The sequence below is a fragment of the Tamandua tetradactyla genome, chromosome 11 (assembly GCF_023851605.1).
Source record: "Tamandua tetradactyla isolate mTamTet1 chromosome 11, mTamTet1.pri, whole genome shotgun sequence".
Lineage (NCBI taxonomy): Eukaryota > Metazoa > Chordata > Mammalia > Pilosa > Myrmecophagidae > Tamandua > Tamandua tetradactyla.
Genome location: NC_135337.1, coordinates 69,587,864 through 69,610,933, shown reverse-complemented (window position 1 = coordinate 69,610,933; position 23,070 = coordinate 69,587,864). Strand labels below are relative to the sequence as shown.

The 23,070-nt window shown below is 46.1% G+C and overlaps 1 protein-coding gene across 1 annotated transcript in view; it reads left to right on the top strand.

The window, feature by feature from the left end:
* The window catches only part of PDE10A (phosphodiesterase 10A), a 695,790-nt gene that overhangs the window by 292,975 nt on the left and 379,745 nt on the right, over window positions 1-23,070 (top strand). The window contains exon 2 of the mRNA XM_077120812.1: window positions 17,024-17,158. Within this exon, the coding sequence (XP_076976927.1) occupies window positions 17,041-17,158 (118 nt within the window). The 5' untranslated portion in view covers window positions 17,024-17,040. The remainder of the gene's footprint in view (window positions 1-17,023; window positions 17,159-23,070) is intronic.

Below are 23,070 nucleotides of genomic sequence, written 5' to 3'. Positions count from 1 at the left end.
GATGTAAACAAGCACAAATATAAGTCCTGTCACTCGCCCTGTATCGTCACTGTTACACAGCCTGCAAAAGGGGGTGGAGGGACATACCTTGTCTTGTTGGCCTTTTTTCCTAGTTTTCTATCAAAGACTGAGACCAAGTGACCGTTTTGAAAAAAGAAAAAAAAATTAACCCCCTTTCTCTCTTTCCTTTTTTCTCATTGCATTTTTGCCAACTTACAAAGCGTTCTGAATTTTGATCTGCTTCAGCATCATGGGATGAAAAGCAGCTGAACAAAATAAAATGTCTTCACTTTTCTTTGGAAACATGGGTCATTCAAGTTATGCTTCATTAAATAAACAAACATACTAGGATCTTTTTCCTTGCAGTGAATGAAGCGATTGGATGCAAAAGCACACAATTTATTCATTTTATAAAAAATAATTTGAGATCCTCTGGCCATCTTTCTCTGTTCTCCTCCCTCCAAATTTCCACAGACATTTTGAATTCTTGAGCTTCCTACTGTGCGTTAGGCCTGAAGAAGAAGCCCCGTGGGCCGGTGCTCTCAGTAGGCTCTCCCTGGGGAATCTGCCTTTTGGGGTCAGCTCTCTTTCAGTGTTTCCTTCAAAGACCCTGAGCATTTTTCAGTGAGAGGAAAAAACACTTCTGCCAAAGGGGCTCAGACGCCCCAGAACAGGCATCCAGCTTTTTAAAAATTTCTCAGCTCCTCGCCTTCAGCAAGCGAGCTTTCTCCACCATCCTGGGTGGCTATTTGATTTGTCTGCCCACGTGTGACACTGAAGTGTGATGTCAGCTTCCAAGGAGGAAGCTTAGCGTGAAGCGAAGGACAGTTTGGCTGCAGTATTTATGTACTTGATTGTGAGAAGGAAAACAGTATCGATTTCAAGAACTCCTTTTGGTATGAGTCATTAGGCACACGCGCATCTGTCTGAAATCGGTTCTCAGCTCCTCACCGAGCTCTTCTCCCATGTGGTCCTCACAGCTGGGAAAATCTCTCCCAAGTCCAGATGCTGCACCCACGGGGCAGGCGGGAGGGGAGCCCGCCCCCTCCGTGCTTTCACCATTCCCCTCTCCATGGGCATCTCGGGGGCCGTGATTGGCGCATTTACATTTTATTCCAGCTAAGCTTGCCCGTCCACCCTTTTGGTTGGCTTCTGTTTTGCTGCTTTGGAACACATTTGCTCTTCTCTGTAATCTGCAGCTTTGGTCATGAGTGAAGTGGAGAGATTTTCCCAAAGGAAACTCTCTGCTTGTTTTCCTTTGGGGGGGACCACTGTTTTGGAGAACTCTGTGCTGCGTGCGGGACACTGTGTGGCGTCGTGTGTGACCCTGTGCCTTAGGTGGGGGGCGGAGTCTCAGCGCCGTGTGGAGTCTGACCACTGACACACCCACCCCCAAAAGGGAGGCGAAGTTTACTTGTCCAAATACCGTTCCAACTGCACACTTAGGTTTGGAACTATGGAGAGGGGCTCAGCATTTGCAACCCCCCCACCCCCACCCCTTCACCCCCTCTGCTTGTGCTCAGTACCCCTGCTCACCCCACTACATCTGGGCTGTCATTGCTTGAATTATGTGGGTAGTCACCGCTTTGCTTCCTCGGGAGACCAGCTATGTTTCACTGTAAATATTTGCAGCTTCCCATGTAATTGCTGAGGATCATTGTAAATGTCTCCTCAGTATATATTCTTTTATTGTTAATGTTTGCCAGTTCCTGCAAAAGATGTCACTATGTTGCTGCTTGTTTTGAGGAGTAGGGAGCTGCTGGAATCCCTATACTCTACCTCCCTTTCCTTCTGGAAGTGTGGGGGAAGTGCAGTGGGTTAGCCTGTCCCATAACAGTCAGGGCAGGGCTTGCTTGACCCAGCAACTGGGCAGCATAACCCAGCCAAGGCGACCCATGGACTTGATCACCACACGCAGATCGGAAAGTTCTGGAGGGTGAGGTGCTTTCGCTTTTCAAAACTCCTTTAACCCTGTCAGCTGTGCCACCCTGCAGCTCCTTTATTCCCCATTCCCTGCCTTGTGTGCACACTTAAAGCAACTTATCATAAGCTTGTCTATAGTTAAATGAGATGGGAATGGAACTTGTACTCCTGTTAAGGCCACATTCTCTCAGCCGTGAACGGAAGCCTCTGGAATCGTTGGAGTGTGCTGACTTAACTCAACTTCTGTAGAGTCGTAGCAAGTAGGCAGACCCCTTCAAAGCTGCTGGGCTCGTAGCCAGCCCTTCCACTTTTCAGATGTAGAAACTGCTGCACCGACTGTGTGAAGATGATGGCATGAACCCGGGATGATGAATCAGATACAAGGTGGCCAAGGGTGGGGAGAAGGTATCTCTCTGGGACGCTGCAGAAGAATGGTGAGGGGTCTTAAAGCAAGCAAAGCCTTGAGGCTGGACATCATGAGGCAGCAAAAAATAAAAATGGTTGCTATTTCTAAGTGCAAAAAACACCAGTGACAACTTCAAGAAGTATGAGAGTCAAGAAACGGCCATGAACTTCTAAAGTATGTTATCTGGTTCCTCTTCTGACCCCGCACAACTGAGGAATTCTGGCAACTGCTCACCACAGAGAAATGGCCTGTAATAAGTGATTATGGAACCTGTGTCTGTTTGACAAGATGACATTGGAGCCGAAGTGTAACTGAGCCATCAGCACTCTCCCGATTTCCAAATGTTTAACCTGATTGACTGCACAGTGTTTTGCGTTCTGTATTTCATTCTAAGCATTAGTAATATAAATAAATGTCATTTAATTATAGCCATTTTCCATGAAATGCAGAAATTTGAGCTAACTTCCATTCATTACTTTTGTAAGCATATCTTAGAGGAATTACAAGGATCTGGTAGACACAACAAAAGAAACTTTAAAATCACACTTGGCCTATTCAAAGGCATAATGGAGCCTACCGTATATATATATATGAAAGTCATATAAGAAAGATGCTGCTAATTTCAGGTCGGCAAAGATTGAGAGTGCTGGCTTGATTTTCCTTGTAGTTTTATAACAGTCCAGCTGTTTTACGTTAAATGACAATCGGAATATCATTTAGTTTTGCAGCCATATAGGGCTTCTAATTTTCTCACCACGCTTTCACATCATATGACACTCTCTTCAGCCTTGAAACAGCACCTAAAAGAGTAGAAAAGATTTTATACCCTCATTTTATCATGGAAATGTATGAGCCCCTGAGAGATCAGGCTAGGTGGCTTCTACCTGTATTTCCAACTCTATGATCTGTAATTCTGCAAGTTTGAATAAATCCCCCAATTTTGCATCATAAGTATACCACCAAGAGTCTCAGCATAAAATTTTTCAGTGTGAAACCCTGACAGACACACAAACGAAGGCAGCATATGTAATACCTTTCTGACTAATATTCAATCCCATCATCTTAACTTTGATAGCGTACGTGCTGCCCCCTCTAAGCCCATGTTTCCAGTGAGAACCCGAGAAGCCGTCGTTCTGGAACAGTCTGCACTGCTCAGTGAGGTTGCCCAGCCCCCACCGCCAGCTTCTCCCACATGTGAATAAAATTCAGAGGCTGACCTCCAAGGGAAAATAGAGAAATTATCAAGCCTTTCTTTTTTTCCTTGTTTGTTCCCACACCTTCAAAATTGGCTTAAAAATACTTAAGTAACCATTTTGAGGCAGCTAATTAGAAAGAGCATTTTGGAGGAAAACAAACAGAGCTCAAAAGGGGGTGGTTGCAATCCATGTCCTACTTTACTTCCCCGGAAAAGCCTGGGCTGGCGCTGGTTAATTTCACTGCTGTCTCTAAAGTACAGCATTCCTAGCAACTACGGCAGGAAGGGTTCTATTTTGAGCACTCTGAGGGTCAGAATTCACTCTCTAACGCGGGCTTTGGAGCGTGACTGCTACCAGTGGACTTGCAGCCTCACTACTTACTCCAGTGTCATCCTGAACAAATCCCTCTACTGGGAATGAGCAAGTGGGATTCACGTGAGATGTGACAACGAATCCTCACCATTGCTGTAGGATGTGAGGTTATCAGCACAAGGAACTCAGAGGTCTTTTACACAAGACAGCTGGTGCTCTCCCAAGTCTACAGAGAAAATAAAGGGGAGAGAAAGCAGGTGGAGAACTGGTCAAAGGAAAAACAGAGGCATAAGCAGGGATTGTCAAGAGTCAGTCTCAGAATTTTAATGGTGATTGAGGAAGGGAGTTCTTCAGCCTTACCTGCCGGCGAGCCCAGCCCCCACTCTAGGGCACCCCGTTTCCGTGGCCACATGGTGCTTCTTACCACATTTTGCTTTGAAGCAATAACCCGTGTATTTGTCTCGTGTCTCCACTGTCTTGTGTCAGAAACTTTACAATCCAGTGGGGACACTTGCTTTATTTCACACTCGAAACAGAGTGTGCCGGGGCAGGGGGGGGTGTGTGTGCTTAGATTGTGGTTGTAATTGGATTGAATGAGATTATTATTGTGTCGAACACAAACAAAACATGGTGCAAGTTAAGCTTCCAGAAGCACTAAGTATACATACATATATGTACAAACTTTATAAAAGGATTCCTAAGACCAACGAGCCCTTCCATTGTTTTACCTGAAAAGGTATATAACATAGTGGTAACTGGTTTTTTTTGAAGGGCTCAAGAAAAGCTCTAAATTTTGGATAGATACCGATATAAATATAAACACAGATATATCACACATATAACACATAGGTCTCTACCAGACTTATATCTCACCTGGTATTGAGTTAAAATTAGCCTCCTCAAAACTTGTGTCATAATTACAAATTTATGGAGCAGTGTTAAAGGGGACCCGACTTCTGTTTTCCACAAGCGATGGTGAATGTAGCTTTGCACGATAGCATTCAGCATGGTTTGGAGATAGATTTCCATAGAATTAATCTAATATTAAGATAGGTGAGATTAATTGGGTAGAATATCTGAATAATCCCATACCACCTGGAAATTGGCGGGAATATATCTTTGATTAAACACATACATTTTTTGAGGATTTTGCCCATGTAAGAGATCATACTGGAATCCCTGAGTTTAGAAGATAGTGTAACACTATGAAACTATAATTTTAGCTCTTATGATTTGTAGGTGGAGGTGGCAAGATTACAATAAGTAGTTCTCAGAGGAAATTTTTAAACTACTTAGGAATTTTAGTAGAGCCTTAGCTTTACTTAATTTATATATCTTTTTTATTAGATCCTATTTCCTTCATACAATTTAAAATATTGCAATCAATTAATTAATTAAAAGGAGAAGAGCAGGGCGGGCTGCGGTGGCCCAGCAGGTAAAGTTCTCGCCTGCCATGCTGGAGACCTGGGTTTGATTCCCGGTGCCTGCCCGTGCCAAAAAAAAAAAAAAAAGGAGAAGAGCAAAAATATATGAGATGGGAGATATGTCAGCAGCTAGCAAATCTGCACATGGGAGCTGAGTGTTTCTGGGGTGCAGAGGCACAAAGACCTGACTCACCTGTGCACGAACGTCTGGGGAATGAAAACGTCCTTGTTCAGTTTACTTTTCCTGCAAGGGAAGCGTCTGCTGGAAAAGTGTCTGGATTCTATTGCTTTTTAAGTCATCACGGAGCACCGATGGCATCTGGAATCACTTGGATGTCACAGTCTTTAAGTGACGGAGTATGGAAAGGAAATGAGAGGCATGACAGAAAAGCACTCTCCTGAGCAGTTTCCAGGAGGTTTAAGTCCACCATCCTTCATAGGAAATTCTCTTGGGTCTTAATTCATACCCTAAAAATATCATTTTCCTTGCAGCAAATAAAAAGTAAGGCAGTTTTTTTTCAAATTAAGCAATAATCATTTGGACCGGAGATGGACTCATTCTTTACCCAACACCCACATCGCATATTTCTGAAGTGTGCTTTCAAGCCTCAAGGTTCAAGGGAAGTGACAAAATGCATTAAATCATAAATGCTTCAAACTGGGAGTCTCTTTTCTCCTCCAGGGCAGGGAAGCTTCTACCCGACCCCCTGCCCCACCCCGAGGCGTCCAGATGTAATCTGCACAATGTGAGACAAGACACTTTATTTCTGAATAGCTCAGTTTGAATTAGAAGGTTTTTTTCTTGTATTGAATCAATTTCTGCCTCCAGTTAACTCTTTTTAACACTCTGCAGTTAACAAAATGTCTAAAATATTACTGTCCAGTAGGACGTTCTTGATTTCCAAGTCTATCTGAGGACTCCTGTCCATATGCTCTCTGCACACGGCTTCTCTTCGCCATGTTGCAACGTCCTCTTTCCTAATGACTTCCCGCCCGGGGCACCCAGCGCCCACTCCCTTAAGTCGTTAGACCCTAGGACGGAGGCTGCGGCTACTGATGGGTCTGGTGGAGCTGGGGAGAGCTGGGAGACCTTGGTTCCTGGGGCCGGCCTCGGACAGGCTCCTAAGGTAGCTCCCTTAGCACGGCCGCCCAGCCCGGCCCACGCGGCCCGCCACCCTGAGAGGCCTCGCCCGCTCCTTCCGTCACAATGGCCGGTCCCTGCTCAGCCAAGACCTGCATCCTCCAAGGGTGCCATCAGGGTGGTGGATGGACTGGTGTCCATTTTAATTGCTCTATTTTATTGTATTATATTCATATTCAAACCAGAAGCTTAAAAACACCTCACGAAACATTTTATGATGGGAGACATGACCTTCGAAGGATTTTAGATCAGTTTTTCTGGTCCTTTTTTCTTTTTTTAACCATTGCAACAATTGTGCACACGTTTTAGATCTGGGCTGCCCACGCTGCCATCACCCAACCTTGGGGGCTGGCAGGGGGCTGCGTGTGTCCCTAAGAAGCAGACGGGGTTTGCTAAGCTAGTGGTGGCCCTGATTACAAGGCGTAAGTGAAATTCAGAAAAGTCTAGATAAGTCCACAAGTGACCCCCAAAGCTATATGTATAACCATTTCTTTAAAAAATCAAACAGTTCTGAAATGTTTAAAACAAAATACCTCTAACCTAAACCTCCCCAATCCTCGATCTTGCCCCTAGACACAATTACCTCCAAATCCCTTATTTCTGTTTTTTCAGATTTTTATTTCCTTGTTTATAAATAATGTTATACTGTTGTTCCTTGATGATTCCATTGTCTTTGGAGTCATATACTGAGTTTCTGTTATGGAACTGAGGATCAAGCTCTGTTGGCAACCCACCTCCCCCTCCCTGCTCCCCCCCCCCATACCTACTTTGCATCCCCCAGCCTTTTTATACATCAGTATCACAATTACTGGTTGAAGCTGTGGTATTTACATAATTTAGTCCCTGTAAATATTCTTCATTTCTGAGCCAAATAATGTATTTGGATTGCTTTTTTTTCTTCTTGCACAATTTTTATTTTCACGGCAATTAGTATTAGCCTTGCTTTTCCTTTTCCCTCGTGTTTTTTTTCTTTTAAGCTATACCTGATTTTCTGTTCCCAAAGGCTCAAACAGATCTGCACAGAGTTAGCAATACAATTTCTTACTTATTCCAATCACATCTATCACCCTCTCTATCAGCTCCACTGCCCTCTCCTCTAACAGCACATGTTCCCACAACCCTCAGGAGCCTGGAAAGCTTTCACCTGTGAAATATGGAGCGCCGACAAGAGGACCTGGGAATTTCACACATCCCAGCTGGCTTGGCTTTGAGGGTGGAAAGACATTGGCCAAGCGTGGAGCGTGTCTACAGAAGGAGCAAAGTCAGCGTCAGGACCTTGAGAAAAAACTACACGAAGAAAGCAAGAAGCAGAGGTGTGCTAGACAAGTGACCACCAAAGCATACAGCGGGCGCAGGATAAAAACATGTAGTATCCACGTCAGGAAGTGAGGACACGTACTATGAATGTGTCATGGACAATTTCATTTGCATATGTTGGTGTGAATGCATTTCTTTCAAATATTTCAGCTAACGGACATTTTATTTCACTTAGACATTCAAACCCTGCTGAGCACTTATTGTCTTACTTTTCTAGGAGTGAAAATTCTCTATATCTTCACCATCTCCTTTTTCCCTAAATGAATGCAGGGGGCATGTAAGTCCATCCTTTCCCGCAGGTTTGTCACCTTCCTCCGGTTCCCTCACAGACGGGCCAGGCTGCTGGTCCTTCTGTTAATCACCTTTCCGACGATGGGCATTCCCCCACCATGGCTCCTTCCTCCCTTGTGGAACTCTGCTCAGGCCTCCACAGCCCTATGGAAATCCCTCTTCTCCCCTGTCCACGCAGCCCACCAGCTGATCTGATGGTCAGCTCTTCTCCAGCAGCTGTCCTCCCCTGAACTCTACCGAAACTGTGCTCTCAAATGTCACTAATGATAACCTCCAGACCCAGTGTCCTTTCCTCTGGTCGAACCCTCCGGAACCTCCTTACTACAGATAATACAATTGTTTTACCGTCCTCATACAAGATAGGTGTGCAGGGCTCTCAGTTCGGACTTTTCCCATCAGAACACACTTCCTTGGGAAGTGCACGCAGCTGGTGTTGGAGCGTGAGCAGCCCCCGCTCACGTAGTTTGCACAAACTCATAATGAGAGTAGAAGAAAAGGAAGATGTGGCTAAAGAGCAATCACAGGGCGAATGTCGTGGTTCAAATCAATTGTCAGGAATTTGTGGATTTTGCAGTGATGGAGAATTAAAACCCGGGTCCCCAAGCCCAAGTATCGGAAAAGCCCCTCTCGCTCTCGGTAAACACACTGAGTGTGATGCCTCCGCATGTTCCATTTCTCTGCTGAGATCCTGTGTCTGAGCCCGGCCACCTGTGGCCATGTCCAGTCAGAGTGAGAGACCCCCTGTAGTGGTTTTCTAAAGCTGCCAGAATGCAATATACTAGAAATGGAACAGCTTTTATAAAGGGGATTTATTAAGTTGCAAGTTTACAGTTCTAAGGTCACAAAAATGTCCAAACTAAGGCATCCAGGGAAAGATACTTGACTCAAGAAAGACCAATGGGTCCAGAACACCTGTCAGCTGGGAAGCCACCTGGCTGGTGCCTGCTGGTCCTTTGGCTTCTGGTTTCAAGCAGTTTCCCCAGGTACATTTACTTCCTGCATCTCCAGACATCTCTGTCTGTTTTAGCTCTGAGCTCTCTTCAAAATTCTCCCGTTTTCAAAGACTCCAGTAAACTAATCAAGATCCAACTTGAATGGGTGGCATCCCATCTCCGTCTAATCAAGGTCCCAACCTGCAATTGAGCACGTCACATCTCCATGGAAGTAATCCAATTGAATGATCACACCCACAATTGATTAGGTTAGTCTCCATGGAAACAATCTAATCAAAGGTTCCACCCTAAACAATATTGTATCAGGATTAAAGGGCATGACTTTTCTGGGGTACACAACAGTTTCAAACTAGCACATCACCTCATGTTTTGGCAACTTTTGGTGCTTTTTTTTTCTGTGAAAATAATTTTGTTCTCATTGTTCATCCTCAGCATTGAATGCCACCCTGCAGCACAGGCATGGGTGGGGGGTGCCTCTTTGGTAAGTAAGCTGGGATTTAATATTAAATTGAACTCCCATTCATGGTGTGCAGGGGGAAGGGAGACCTGATGGATGCGGCAAAATAGTACAAAGCTAAGGGGAGAAGGTATTTGTATGAGCACCTTGGGATTCCACAGGGGAGATCCTGGCAGCTGGAAACTTTGCCTGGAGCCCCATCCCTTTGGGAACATAGAGCCTGTGAAACCCAGAGAAGGCACGTTCATCCAGGAGCTTGGAGTTATTGAGAATGCTGTGCTTTCCGTCACACGGGCTTATGTCCTGCCCGTCGATCTTCCTTAAGGCCCCAACTTCTCACCCATGGAGGGACGCACTGAGTGTGTGTGAGTGTGTCTGTGTGTGTGTGCTCAAGGGCTCTTTTCCAGCCTCTCTGCTCCCTCTGCTTCATTCTCTTGGAATCTGTTACTTTTGTACAGGTTCCTTCTTTCTCAGGGAAATGTGATCGTTTTGGGGGGCAAAAAACCCAGCCCTCCTGGAATTTGCAGAATGGTCAAGTTGGGGGAAAACCTCTAAATACAACCTTTAGAAGATGCTCAATGGCATATGTGCTGATTTTGTGGTCTGACTTTTGCATGCACCAACAGTGAAAATTTCTAGGGTTAACATTTTGGGTATCATTATTACAGATGTGAAAAGCCCGATTTTTGTCTGTATGAGACTGTTTATCCTGAAAACTTTTGCAATCCGATGTCCCCAAGTCCCATCAGCTTTGAGGCTGTATAGAGGCACCGTAGCATTTGGGATACATATGATGCACGGAGTCTCACCCACTCCAAGCCCCCCCCCCAATGGGCTCCCTCGGCTGCCTCTGTTCTCCTCGGTCCCCTGCTCTCAGCTATCAGCTGCCCCAAGCCCCATGCCCTCCTGGGCACTGCCTGTGAGCCTGAGCTCCACCAAGGGCAGGTCTGCTTGCTTAGTCCAGTCCCAGGACCCTGAGGTCACTCAAGCGGCTGCCTGCTCATCAGAGTGCTTCCGAATAGGATAAAAATCCAACACTCGCCATGTACTTACCAAGCTGCTGGGCTAGGGGAAGACGGGTGCACAACAGAACTGCTTGAGCCCCAGACTGTAATGCTTTGTGCTCACAGCCAGTTCCTTTGCACCCCTGGGGTGGGACTTGTTTGCAAACAGCTGTCACTTTGGGCACTGAGCAGTCACTGGGCAGAGTCTTAGACTGTGGCCACGTCCAAGCAGACACTGGGCTCCCACTGCGTCAGTGAATGAATTGATGGCTTCTCTCTTGAGAGCCCCCAGGATGCCCCTTGGCACTCAGTTCCTCTTTCCCCTGGCCTGAATCTAGGTCTACGTAGGCCTCAAACTCATCTTGACACTTCCTGGCCCGTCCCATCTCTGTAAACGGGCGGGCGTGCCGGGTCCCTTTAGGGGCACCCTCGGCTCTGTGCCCATCGCTGGAGCTCATGCGGAGCCGCAGCTCTCGTGGCTCTTTGCTTTGTTTCCACTTCCATCTGCAGGTGTCACAGCTGCATTCCAATCACTATCTGTTCCTCCTATTCAACAGGGGGCCTTGGCTTTGGTCTTTGAGATTCTGACTTCACTGGAGTGTACGAAATATGAAAGGAATTGTTTCAGTTTGCTGCAGCTGCTGGAAATGCAATATACCAGAAACAGAACGGCTTTTATAAAGGGGTTTTATTATGTTCTAAGGTCATAAATTGTCCAACTAAGGCATCCAGGGAAAGATACCTTGAATTAGGAAAGGGCTGATGACATTCGGGCTTTCTCTGTCAGCTGGGAAGGCCCGTGCTGCTGGCTGGTGGCTTTCTCTTCCAGCTTCTCATTTCAAACGGCTTCCCCTGGAGCATTTTCCTTCTGCATCCCCAGACAAACCTCTCTCTCTGTGGGGGCTCAATCGGCTCTGTTGGCTGAGAAGTTTTTCCAAAACAACTTTCTCTTAAAGGACTCCAGGAAGCCACCCCACAGTGAATGGGTGGCTCACATCTCCATGGAAACAACTTGATTAAAAAGCTCCAGTGATATTGAATCAGGATTAAAGAACATGGCTTTTCTGGGCTACATGACGGCTTCAGGCGAGCACAGGAATGTCCATGTCGGTGGACAGGCCCAGGATGGGAGGCTGAAGGAAGGGCTCAGGTGGGCTGGCCGGGCCCCTCCCGGGGAGGGCAGACCCTCCTCTTCTCTGGCACCTCCACTCCGGCCACTCTGCGGCCACGCTGCAAGTGATGGAGGGTGGTCTATGACAGGAGCTCGTCCTGTGCTCCGTCTCATCCGGGGCCCAGGGTGGGGCTTGTCCAGCACAGCCCGGCGTTGCAGGAATCGCACCGAGAACGTCCGTGGCTGGCTGCCCTGCCCGGCAGCTTTCCTCAGCTGAGCTGGCATTATGGTGGCACTGGCGCGGCACACGCAGGTGTCAACATCTGTTAAGGTGTGCTCTTGAAGTGCGTGCCGCTTATGCCAGTTGTGCCTCCATGAGGCTGTTTAAAGTAGGGGTACGTGTTACAGACGCATGTTAATGCAAACATTTTATTACATATCAGAAATCATCCTCACACCGAAAAAACGTATTAACAGCTGCACATAAGACTTAGAAATTGTTTATCATTGGTTTCCATAAGGTTTTATAACTGCAGACCTTCTGCTAAGTGTGTGCCGAATGCAACGGGACAGGCGCCGAGCTGTGTGAACTCTGGTTTCTATTTGTACTCAGATGTCCCACGCAGGCCCCGTCTCCCCCCGCAGCTGCCCTCGGCCCACCCCCACCTTATTGGTACAACCGGGAAGAGGGCACGTGGTCAGCACTTTGAAAACGACTGATGTTTGGTTGGGGTGGAGGTTGGGGTCTTGCTCCCTCTGCCTGCGCCTTCTCGCTGCTCCTCTCCCCCTTCTCAGCTCTGCCACCCACACCCGCAGCCCCGGGGCCTCTGGCCTTGCCCCACCACCCTCCCAGCCCCTGCAGCCTCCTTGAGGTGCTGACTGCCGCAGACACAGCCCATCCCCCTAAACCCCAGGTCGCCTCTGAAGACGTTTGCAAATTTCTTCTGGTTGCTACTGTAAACCTTGGGCACAGGTGCAGTTTCTCTAGATGGTGGAGTGGAGGAGGGACGCCCAGCAGATGACTGGGGGGGATTTCCTAACCGACCCCGCAGCGGTGGAGGGGCCCGCCTTCCCCTGCACAGAGCCAGCCTCCCGGGGGCTGGGGCAGAGGCGCCAGAAAGCCCTGGGAACCCAGTCTGTGACACACTGGGACGGCTCCTCTATGGCCTTGCTGCAATTTTCCAACCCTGAGGGATGGGTTGTTTTTTGGGTTTTGGTTTTTGAGGCAGCACCCTTTTTTAATGTTTTAAGTTCTTGTTTTGAAATATGTTCAAACTTACAGGATAGTTACAAAAGTAGTCCCCACCCCACACAGAGACTCCAACATACTGTAACCCCACCCTGCTGATAGCCACACCCACAAGTGTTCCCTTTCGTCCACGCTCGCCATGTCATTCTATCACTTCCCCTGTCAGTCCACTTTCTGAACACCTGAGTGTGGGCTGCATGTGTCATGCTCCTGGAACACCGTGCTGCCGCACATTTCCTAAGGACACAGAATTCACTTACATAGCCACCTTAACTGCAGTCACCAAGCTCAAGAAAATTAACCTGATAGAAAACTTACAGCCTGTTTTTCATATGTCCTAATAATGTCCCTCTGAGCCTCTTTTCCTTCCCTACTAGACCCCATCCAGGACCATATGTTGCATTTAATTGTCATTGGCTACTCAGTTGTCCTTTATTTATGGCGGAACATACAGGCAATATAAAGATTCCCATCCCTGCCACTCCTGAGTGTGCCGCTCATTGCAATTCATCCCATATGCAATGACATGGAGCCTTCATCGCCGTCTATTACCAAACCCCCCATCTCCTCAGAGCACCTGCCCCCACTAAGCATTAACTCCCGTTGCCTCTGCCCCCCGTCCCTGGCACTCTGTACCCTAATGTCAGGTGCTATGAGATGGTGTATGTGCCGATGTTTTCTTTGTAGTCACCAAGAAACTTAACCTTAACATCCTAAATCTATAACAACCTCATTTGCCTTGATACCAACTTAACTTCATTGCAGTTTGCAAACTGTGTACCTCTACCCTTCCATTCCCTCACCTTTGCATAGGTCTTGTCACAAGTTACATGTTTATACTTTATGAGTTCAAAACTACTGGCTTATTATATTATATGCATTTGTCTATTAGATCCTGTAGGAGGTAAAAACAAAGCAAATCAAAGTTACAAACCAAAAACACCAAGTACTGGCAATTCTGTTTGCCCAAGTCACAACTCAGACTGGAGACCTTTGCTTGTTTAATGCCGCTTTGATCTGGTGTCTGCTGTCTGTTCCTTTCAGTCTGCGGGACTTCACTCGGGAGCTCTTACAGGGCTGATGGTGATGAAGCCCCTCTGCTTTTGTTTATCTGGGAATGTCTTCATCTTTCCCTCTTTTTGAAAGACAATTTTGCCAGATATTGTCTGGCAATTTTTTTTTTTTTTTTTTTGCTGTCAGCTCTTTAAATATGTCTTCCCACTTCCTTTGTACCTCCGTGGTTTTTGATGAGAAATCGGGTTGCAATCTTTCTGAGGCTCCCTTGTACATGACACACTGCCTCTCTTGAATTCTCTATCTTTGACATTTGACAGTCTGATTATATTTGCAGTGTATGGGTCTACTGTGGTTTATCCTGTGTGTTTCCGAGTCTTTGCATATTGACCTGTGTGAGCATTCTCCCTCAGAACTCATCCATACAATGAGTCTAGAGAACAGCTCCAGGTGAAAGCATAGGGGTCTCCCTGGTCCTTTCTGCATAGGTGTCATGTCTTGAAAATGTGCAGCTGGCCCTAGGAATTCCTCCATACACATAGATGCAAATGTCTCCTCTTTCCTAGGATACAGTGCCCTCATGGTCCCAGGCACTGCACTGTGTTTCCATAGCCAGCAATCCCTTGTCCCCTCTGTTTCCCAGGGGACATACCTCCCTCTCCTGAGTATCTGCAGCTGGTGAATTGTCCCAGTTGTCCAATTCTATAGTTCTTTACACTCTTTTCACTTTCTCTAGCTGCTGGGGCCTGGAGGACAAATCTGGGTAGAGGGTCACCTTGGGGAAGACTTTCTTAGTTCTGCTTTCCCAGCCAAAACAGGACCAGGGACCCATGAATGGGGGCCCAGACCACCTCCAAAGCTCCCTGTGGAGGGGATCAGGGAGGGTGACAAGAACATCTCTGATGACTCCACAGAGCTGAGCTTTCCTTGCCTGACCAGCAAATGCAGTCCTTTTACTATTTGCCCCACATCCCTGAGGAAGCACTGTGTCTTTAAATCTGTACCACCTCTGCCCTTGTCTAAAGAGGGTCAAAACAATAGTTGCCTCAGAGCCGGGACCCAGTCATCTAAATTCACTCACCAAAAGCCATGATCAGTGATTAGCTGTGCCCATCCTGTTCTTGGAGAAAAGGATTTATATGTCCCTTTCTGTCACCAGTGAGTGAGCCAGGGGCTGGACCCAGCAGCCTGTGCCAGGGTGGGGCATGGGTGCTGGTAGCTGCTGTGCAGAGTGAGCAGTTTGCAGTTCTTTACTGTGATTTATCAGCCCCTTCCTCCAGTGCCCTTCTGGCCTCTGGACTTTCTGGTTTTCTCAGATGGTTCCTCCCTATTCAGTAGCAGTTTTGGTGGGAGGACAGAGTCCTGGAGCTCCCCACTCTGCCATCTTCCCAGAAGTCCTTATCCGCTTCTCAAACTTTTTTTAACCTGATGACATTCAGTTGTACGGCACTCTTGCGTAGAAATATCCAGTGCCGTGAACAATTCCCACTGGATGATTGAAACTCCATACCATCCCTCCCCTCTCTAGAAAGCTCTTCAGATTGCCAATGAGAGATACTCACTCCATTTTACTATTTTTTCCTTCGTTCAGTACTGCTGTACAATCTGAATCCTTTCAGCTCCAATTACTCAATATCTACCCTATTTCTATCTCCTGATGGTCTCTGTTCTTAAATGAAATTCTCTAAGTTCATTCACAAATGTTAGTTCATATCAGAGAGACCGTACAGTATTTGTCCTTTTGTGTTTGGCTAATCTCACTCAGTATGATGTCCTCAAGGTCATTGGAGGCCACCTCCAGTTAACTTCCAAGAAAAAAAGTGAAACATTTCTTGTGCTTTAACAGTGAAATTCCTGTTCAATGTATCAGATTACTTTCACCAGCAGAAAAGCTGGAGTTGAAACCCACCCAGGCCCCTCTGATGATTCACAGCTGTGAGTTTGCTAATGGGAGCCGTCAGGAGCCCCCATAGTTAGTCGATTGAAAGTACTCCTTCCCTACAACCCCTCTCCATGAAGTGCAGCAAATCTCAGACCAAATCCTACAGCTCATGGAGACGTGTATGAGGAAGCAGACACGGAAATGTACGTTCCAGTCTGCAAGGGTGGTGATTCCCTTGCCTTTTAGGCATTCTGACAACAAATATTCACTCAAGGTAGGTCCATATTACTTGATGCGCTGCCTTCAGCTAACCATCAAGCCCTACCAAATGTGGAGTCCTTCACGAACGGCTGCACAGAACTGGGTGGAATTGTCCATCACGTGCCTTCTCTACACCATCATGATCGAGTCCACACAATATTCAAGCCAACCCACAGTTCTTGAACACCGATTTTACCATTGGAAAATCATGTCTTACATCTATTGTGTGGATTAAAAACCCTGCAGTGTCAGCAGTAAAGAGAGTTGGAAGATTTACAATAGCTACCTGCAGAGTAGAAGGTGTTGTTGCTTCTTCCAAATATTAAATGGTTGTAAGCATGTCATGAATCCAGTTGTCTCAGATGCTAACTGATTACCTCCAGTATGTGGACCAAAACTGAGTAACACTCTCATCGGTCCTTTGACTTAAGCTAAAAGAGCATAAAGCAAACTGCACAGAATCTAGCACCTGGCATCACAGGATCACAGAAATGCACTGGGAAGCCCCTGCCTGGTGAATGAACTGGCATAATTCCTAAGTTGTTCTTAAGAGGTCTGGACTTAAGCTAAACACAGGTGCCTATAAGGCCCAAACAGGCATGTTGGATTCATTTCTTCACCCAGGTATCCCCTCTCACCCTCGCCTCCTCACCCCACCTCACTGAGACATGCTGCACACACTCAGATTCCTTATAGAGCGGGTTGGGTTGAAGGCTCTGGGTTGGAGTAGAGTCACCTTAGCAAAGGTTCCCAAGCAGAGAGCAGCTCTTAGAGCCCCTCCAAATAGCTGACCCTTCAAAGAGTCCATTGGAAAATGTCCTCGATTGAGTAAGTATCTGATCACCACAGCAATGAAACGAGTTTGGAGCTCTGTTTGTGCGTGTGCCCACATCCACTTATGCATCTGACTGGGTGAACCCCAGATTACACCATCGGGCTGGAGCCAAAGGGCCCCCAAATGAGGCCCTTGTCCCACCACACTTGATGTTGGTGAATGACCTATCATGATTGCAAATGTCCAGGTTACGGTGGTACTTTTTCAATGGTTCTCATTGACGCCATGTCCTTATCGTTCTCTCCAGCCAGCCACCTCCCCTTCATGCTCAAAGGCGGGAGCAAAGGGCCTGCTCTGCTGGTGCCGAGAAGGACGACAGACGCACGGGAGCCCATGACCAGTGACCCAGCGGAAGGCACGGCAGATTCCTGCAACGCGACAGGTAAGCGGAGCCTCTGCAGGGAGGACCCTCCCCTGATACGTGGCCACCCTCCCTGTTGTCTATCTGCTCTTCTTTCTCATTTGGGACTTTATGGATGAAGAGGCCAAGAAAATTGCACATGACCGGAGAAGAACTGGGGAATTCTCCGTGCCGTAATGGTGTCCTTCCTTGGCTCAAAAGTAAAAGTAAAGACCTGGGAATACAGAAGTGGCCTTACCTGAGCGTTCTGATGTGCTTTGTGTGTCATTTTGTTTTTTGAAGTTAGGCCAGGCACCTTCCTGAGTAAATATTGGTGCCAAATTAGTTTAATATCTCAATGAAGAATAACACCGTATGCACTAACAAGCAGGGGCACTTTCAATGCTGAAATAATTTACTTGATGATTTTTTAGCAAAAGTTCCTGATTTCTCTGGAAATTTTCCATGAAATAGAGCTATTAATACCTTGGAGACAAAGTTTCTAGTGCACAAAACAGGTTTTCTCGGTTTCTAATGCAGAAATGGTGGTGGCCATCTTTAAAATTGATCGGTTGGCATATTTGGAAATATATGGGCATATTTCCAATAGGAAAACACAGACAACTTCTTATTGTCTGTTTTTTGTCTATTTGCAAAAACCACAAGGACACCACACCTGTCCAGCAGGGGGATGTGTTCAGCTGAGTGCGATGCGAGTGGCACGCTGATGGGTTCTTCTATAAAGGTTTTCTAGGGCCTCTGGTGCAAAGTCTGTTCTTGGCCTTGGCCTTCCAGTCGGGGCCATGTAAAGTCCCTGCCTCCATCACATCGTGGTTGGGGAAGAGACCTAAGGGAACAGAAAGCCATTCTGTGGCAGAGAATGCATGCCGTAGGGGAAACGGAGCAGGTGAGGGGAAGTGCAGGTGACCCACTGAGTCACTGTAGCAGCTTCCAGGGTGGGGGAACTCGAGCAGAGACATAAATGCAGCCGTGCAGAGACCTGGGGGAAACATTCCCTGCAGAGAAAAGCATATGCAAAGGCAGAGGCAAGGGCAAGCTGGCATGTTGAAAGCACAGACAAAAGGCCAGGTGGCCAGAATACAGGAAGAAAGAAGGAGAGTGGAGGAGGTGACATTGAGATGAAGTGTCTTTGGAGGCCACAGAGCTTCACCTTCAAGTGTTGGGAAGCCATTAGGAAATGCGATGCAGAAGAGTGAGAGCATTCAATTTATGATTTTTAAAGCTTACTCAGTCTTCTGTGGAATAGACTAAAGAGAACAAGAAAGGAGGAGAGAACTGGTGGTAGCTTGGGGAAAAGTGGTGGTGTCAGAATGAGAAGTGGTGCCTGGGTATGCATTTTGAAGATACAGATGATGGGTCTTGCTGATAGTTCAGATTGGAAGTACAAGGAGAAGAGAGAAAACAAGGGAAATACCTATGGTTTTTTTTGTTTATTTTAACCTGGGCCCATTTGCTGAAGTTGGGAAGAAGCAGGTTTGGGCAGTGAGGGAAATGGTGTTTTGGACAAGAGTGAGGAACCTTTTGGATATCCCAAAGGCGTTGGGTGGACAGTGAAATGCATGACTGATTGAGAGAAAAGGGCTGAGACCTGAGCCCTGGAGCTTTTGGGCCTTTGGAATTCAGAAAAACAATTCCAGTATAGGTTGAGGAGAGGAGCCCTCAAGCCAGAAGGGAAAGCTGGGTATGGTGGCCCAGAAACCAAGTGGGGAAAGCATTGCAAGGAGAAAGTGGACATGTGACAACTGCAGACAAGAACATCTGATGGGAACTGGCCACATGGCCTTCGCTGGAACCTGGACGAGGGCCATGCATTGCAATGGGAGGGAGGAAAGCCTAATGAAGGTGAGCACAGGGAGAAAGAGTGGAGGCAGGAAGTACAGATAGATCTTTCAATGGGCTTTATTTTAAAGAACGGAGAGGAGTGCTAGCTGGCAGGAGAGGCGGAGAGCCATCAGGGGTTTTTGGTTGTCATTTCTTCATTTTGTTTTTTTAATAAGGGGTGAGGCAGGTTGACTGTTGATTATTTTTGAATGTTTGTAGATTTTTTCTTTATCCTTGAGAGGAGAAGGAGCAAAACCTTTAGCTTTTCAGCCTTGATCTTGGGGAAAGTCTGCTTATCCTCGACTCAAGGAACATTAAGGAAAAAGGGGCACTGAGGACCTTCACATACACAAATATGGCACAATCCATTTCAATATGGAAAGCAACAAAGAATTCTAATCTGAACTGTCCAATATGGTAGCTGCTTGCCACCTGAGACTATTATAATTTGAATTGTGTTATTGCATTTCATTAAATGTGATATGGCTGCATTTCAAGTGTTCAATGGCTGCATATGCCATGTGGCTACTTATCAAATAGCTCAGACGAGACTATGTCCACCCTCTGAGAAGGTTCTGGTGCTTCTCTAGTCCTAAGGGAAATCGTATTTATAAAGACAGAGGAAGAGAGAAGAGGAGATATTTGTTGGAGAAGGGGACAAAGTAAATTGAGAAGAGATTTGTTAATCCTGAATAAAATTTAAGAGAAACATAACGAAAGGGAGACGAGGCCATCTGAAGAATTTGGAAACACAAAATCATAGGTCACCCAGAGAACCTAAGGAATGAACCCCAAATCGATAATTACTAGCTAACGTTCATTGTAAGAGAACAAAAAAATGGAACCCAGGCTACAGTAAACATATAATAAAGACAATCCCTACAATTACATTTCAAATTTTATTTACAATTCGACTCTGTGCGATTGGAAACACCATTGTGGCGGAACTGAGAAATTTTAAATTCACAGAGGGTTTTCCCACATCCCATCCCACAGCGCCCTGAGCTGTGAGTGTATTAACCCCTTGAAGGGAGACCTCTGAAGCTTGGAGATGACAATTCCTTAAAAGATGGAAGATCTTGTCGGATAGAGATGGAAGAATCTTTTGGGTTCTGGAGCAGGATTTTTTCTCGGACCCTGTACTCCCTGAGTGACTCTCGGGAAAGCTGTGAGAGCAGGGTCCCCCCCAGGTGTGCCTGCGTCTGAGCCTTTGGCCATGAGCAGGGGTGGGGGGGAGGGGTCCGTGGTGGCCCAGCTCAGGGTGGGACCCAACAGAGCAGAGGCTGAGGCAGCGGGGTGACCCTGGGGGTCCTGGCTGCAGGCCTGGAGTCCGAAACTTCGTGTTTGATCAGGATTGCCGGTTTTTCGGCTGCCGGAAGGGTCACTGTGGATTTTCTGGGTGTCCCCCAGGAATTTGCCTGATTTTCAGGCAGTTTTGAAGGGGAAAAATTTTCCGTGTTTTAAAAAATGAGAGTTAAAATCAAACTTTTGAATCGCGATGTAGGTTTATTAGTGTCCCTCAATTGGATTCCAGAATTTACACTTTCCAGTAACTTCAGTGAATCCTCAGTCGTTTGTGACTTTTTTTTTTTTTTACATGGGCAGTCCCCAGGAATCGAACCTGGCTCCTCTGGCATGGCAGGCAAGCATTCTTGCCTGCTGAGCCACTGTGGCCCGCCCAATTGCTTGTGTCTTACGCAGCACAAGACGGTAACCAAAGCCCTTTGTTACTGGAATTCTGACAAGGAAGGCACCGGGGGTCAGGCGAAGAAGACTAGTGTATCACCTTTTAAATACTATTTTGAAAACTCTGCTTTTCTTAGAATAAAACGATATAAAACTGTTATTCATAAGTCTATTTTCCCCCCTACAGTCTGGATAGTAAACGAAATTAGGATTTGTTTTTTATTCCTATTGGTTCCCAAAAGATCCTTTTATCAGGCAATGAAAATTAATTATCCTACAAGGTTTCCCTTTTTATCTTGGCTGCCTGGAAGCTCCTAGCAAAAAGTATCAATTTAATCACAATCTTTGAAGTTTTAACACAGAGAAAGTATTAGCAGTGAGGCCAAGGGCTTTTTATAGAGTAGGGTAGGCTAGAGGGAAAGGGATGGTCACATTGCCCATCCTTAGCTTTGTAGGACCAGAGACTGAACTTCATCACTTATCTTACATAGTATCAACTGCTATCCTGTGATCTTACCAGAACATGAATTTATTAATTTATAAAAATGAGAATCCCATTCTAGCAACCTGAACGCTCCCACCCAGATCCGTGAAAGAAAGCCTCTTTCCCGATACTGAGATCTCCAGGAAGCCACAACATTAACTGGAAATTTCCTAACAGAACTGAGGAGTGAGGTGAAGGGAGATAAATAGCTTGGAGGATATTTCATCCATACCACAGCAACATTACTGAGCTATTCTTGCTGCCCAGTTGAAAAAACATATGACTTTGCCTCTTGGACTTGGCCTTCCCCTTACTGAGCCAAGCACTCCTAAAAGGTGCTTTTTGGACACCAGCCCTCCTTCTGCATTTTCCTAAGACGTGTTGCCCTCGCTGATTTTAAAACAGTTCTGTATCTGTCTCTGTTTGCCCCACTCAGCGAGCCGGCATTTCATTTACCCCCAGGTTCTCAGGGGAGCCTTTCACTGTCCCTTATTGACAACTGACAACAGGAAGCAGAGCAGCTCACATTTCGGTTAAATTCACTTTTCCTTTTCTGTTGCTATTATAAGCAATTGCAGTCTTGGGGGAGTGGGAGAGCAATTTATGTTTTTGAAGACAAATAAATAAAATATCCACTATTTGAATGAAGACATGATCATTAGTAAATGAGGGCTTACTTACGTCTTAATGGTGCACATGCAATTTTAATACTTTCCAAGTTATGACATCTTTTTTAAAAATAGACTTCACATTTTTCTTTTTAGCAAAATTATCTAACACCTAAATTACAATAACCATCTTCTATCTTAAAAGACTTACAACTGGAAGCTGTGTATGAATAATTTTCCAGCTGAAGGTTTATATATTTTCAGTTAAATTTGATAATACACATTTTATTACATCAAATTTCTTTGATAATCCTTTGAACTGATGGGATTTACCTTGCTATTCCAAAAAGTCTTATTTGAAGACCTATTCTGAGTTTGGCACCATGTCAGATGCTATGGGGGGGATATAGGGAAGTGCAAAACGATGTCTCTCCTTTCAGTAGGTTTCATCTTAGGAAGCTTTACAAGACTTTCTGAGTCCAGTCTCCATAGAGACTGACCGGGAGCCATGGGGCAGGGCTCAGGAATCTGAACGCACACCTCAGGCACTCTGCAGGAAGGAAGAATACCAAGCCTTCTGAATTGCTCTCTTTCCTTAGGTCTATAAATAATCCGCCCAGCTGTTCACAGCTGAGATCCTTTCTACCAGTTCTTTTCCTCACATGTCCCAGGAGTAGAAGTCAACTTGGATGCAAACCCCAGCCAACAGAGTATAGCCTGGTACTCACCCACTCTTCCTTCACCCCACAGATATTTCCGGGAGCCTACTGGCAGTGCCTGGGTGCTGGTGAGAGGGGAGGGCCACTCTGCTCGATGCTCTGGGGATGTGGCATATGGCACAGCCAGTGGACCATCCAAAGGGGTGGAGATGCCAAGACTGAGGGAAAAACTGTGGATACACAGCACCCTTGTGCATTTGACTAATGGCTTTTATCAACCGATGAATGGCTCCTTTCATTTCATTATTTTTTTATGGCATAGCTTTTTTTTTCCCTTGAACCAAAAGCATGAGATGATCGATGACATAGCAGGAAAGATGTGCTGTTTATCTCTTTGTTTTTCTATCTCTTTGTATCTTTATTTCTCGCTCTTCTCTGACCAATTGGCAAAAAGTGATATTTCCTCTCCAGTGAAATCTGCTCACAAAACGTAATCAACAGGTTTTTTGTTTTTTGGTTTTTTTTTTTTTTTGATAAAATCTCATTGATTTTCTTCTCTCTCTCTTAACAGTCAACATATTAGTGTTCTTGCAGGTGTGATGGTAAGAGCTGCCCCCAAGGGGTTCCAGTGGTGACCAAGGGGATAGTGTGCATAAATGCTCCGTGAAATCAGCT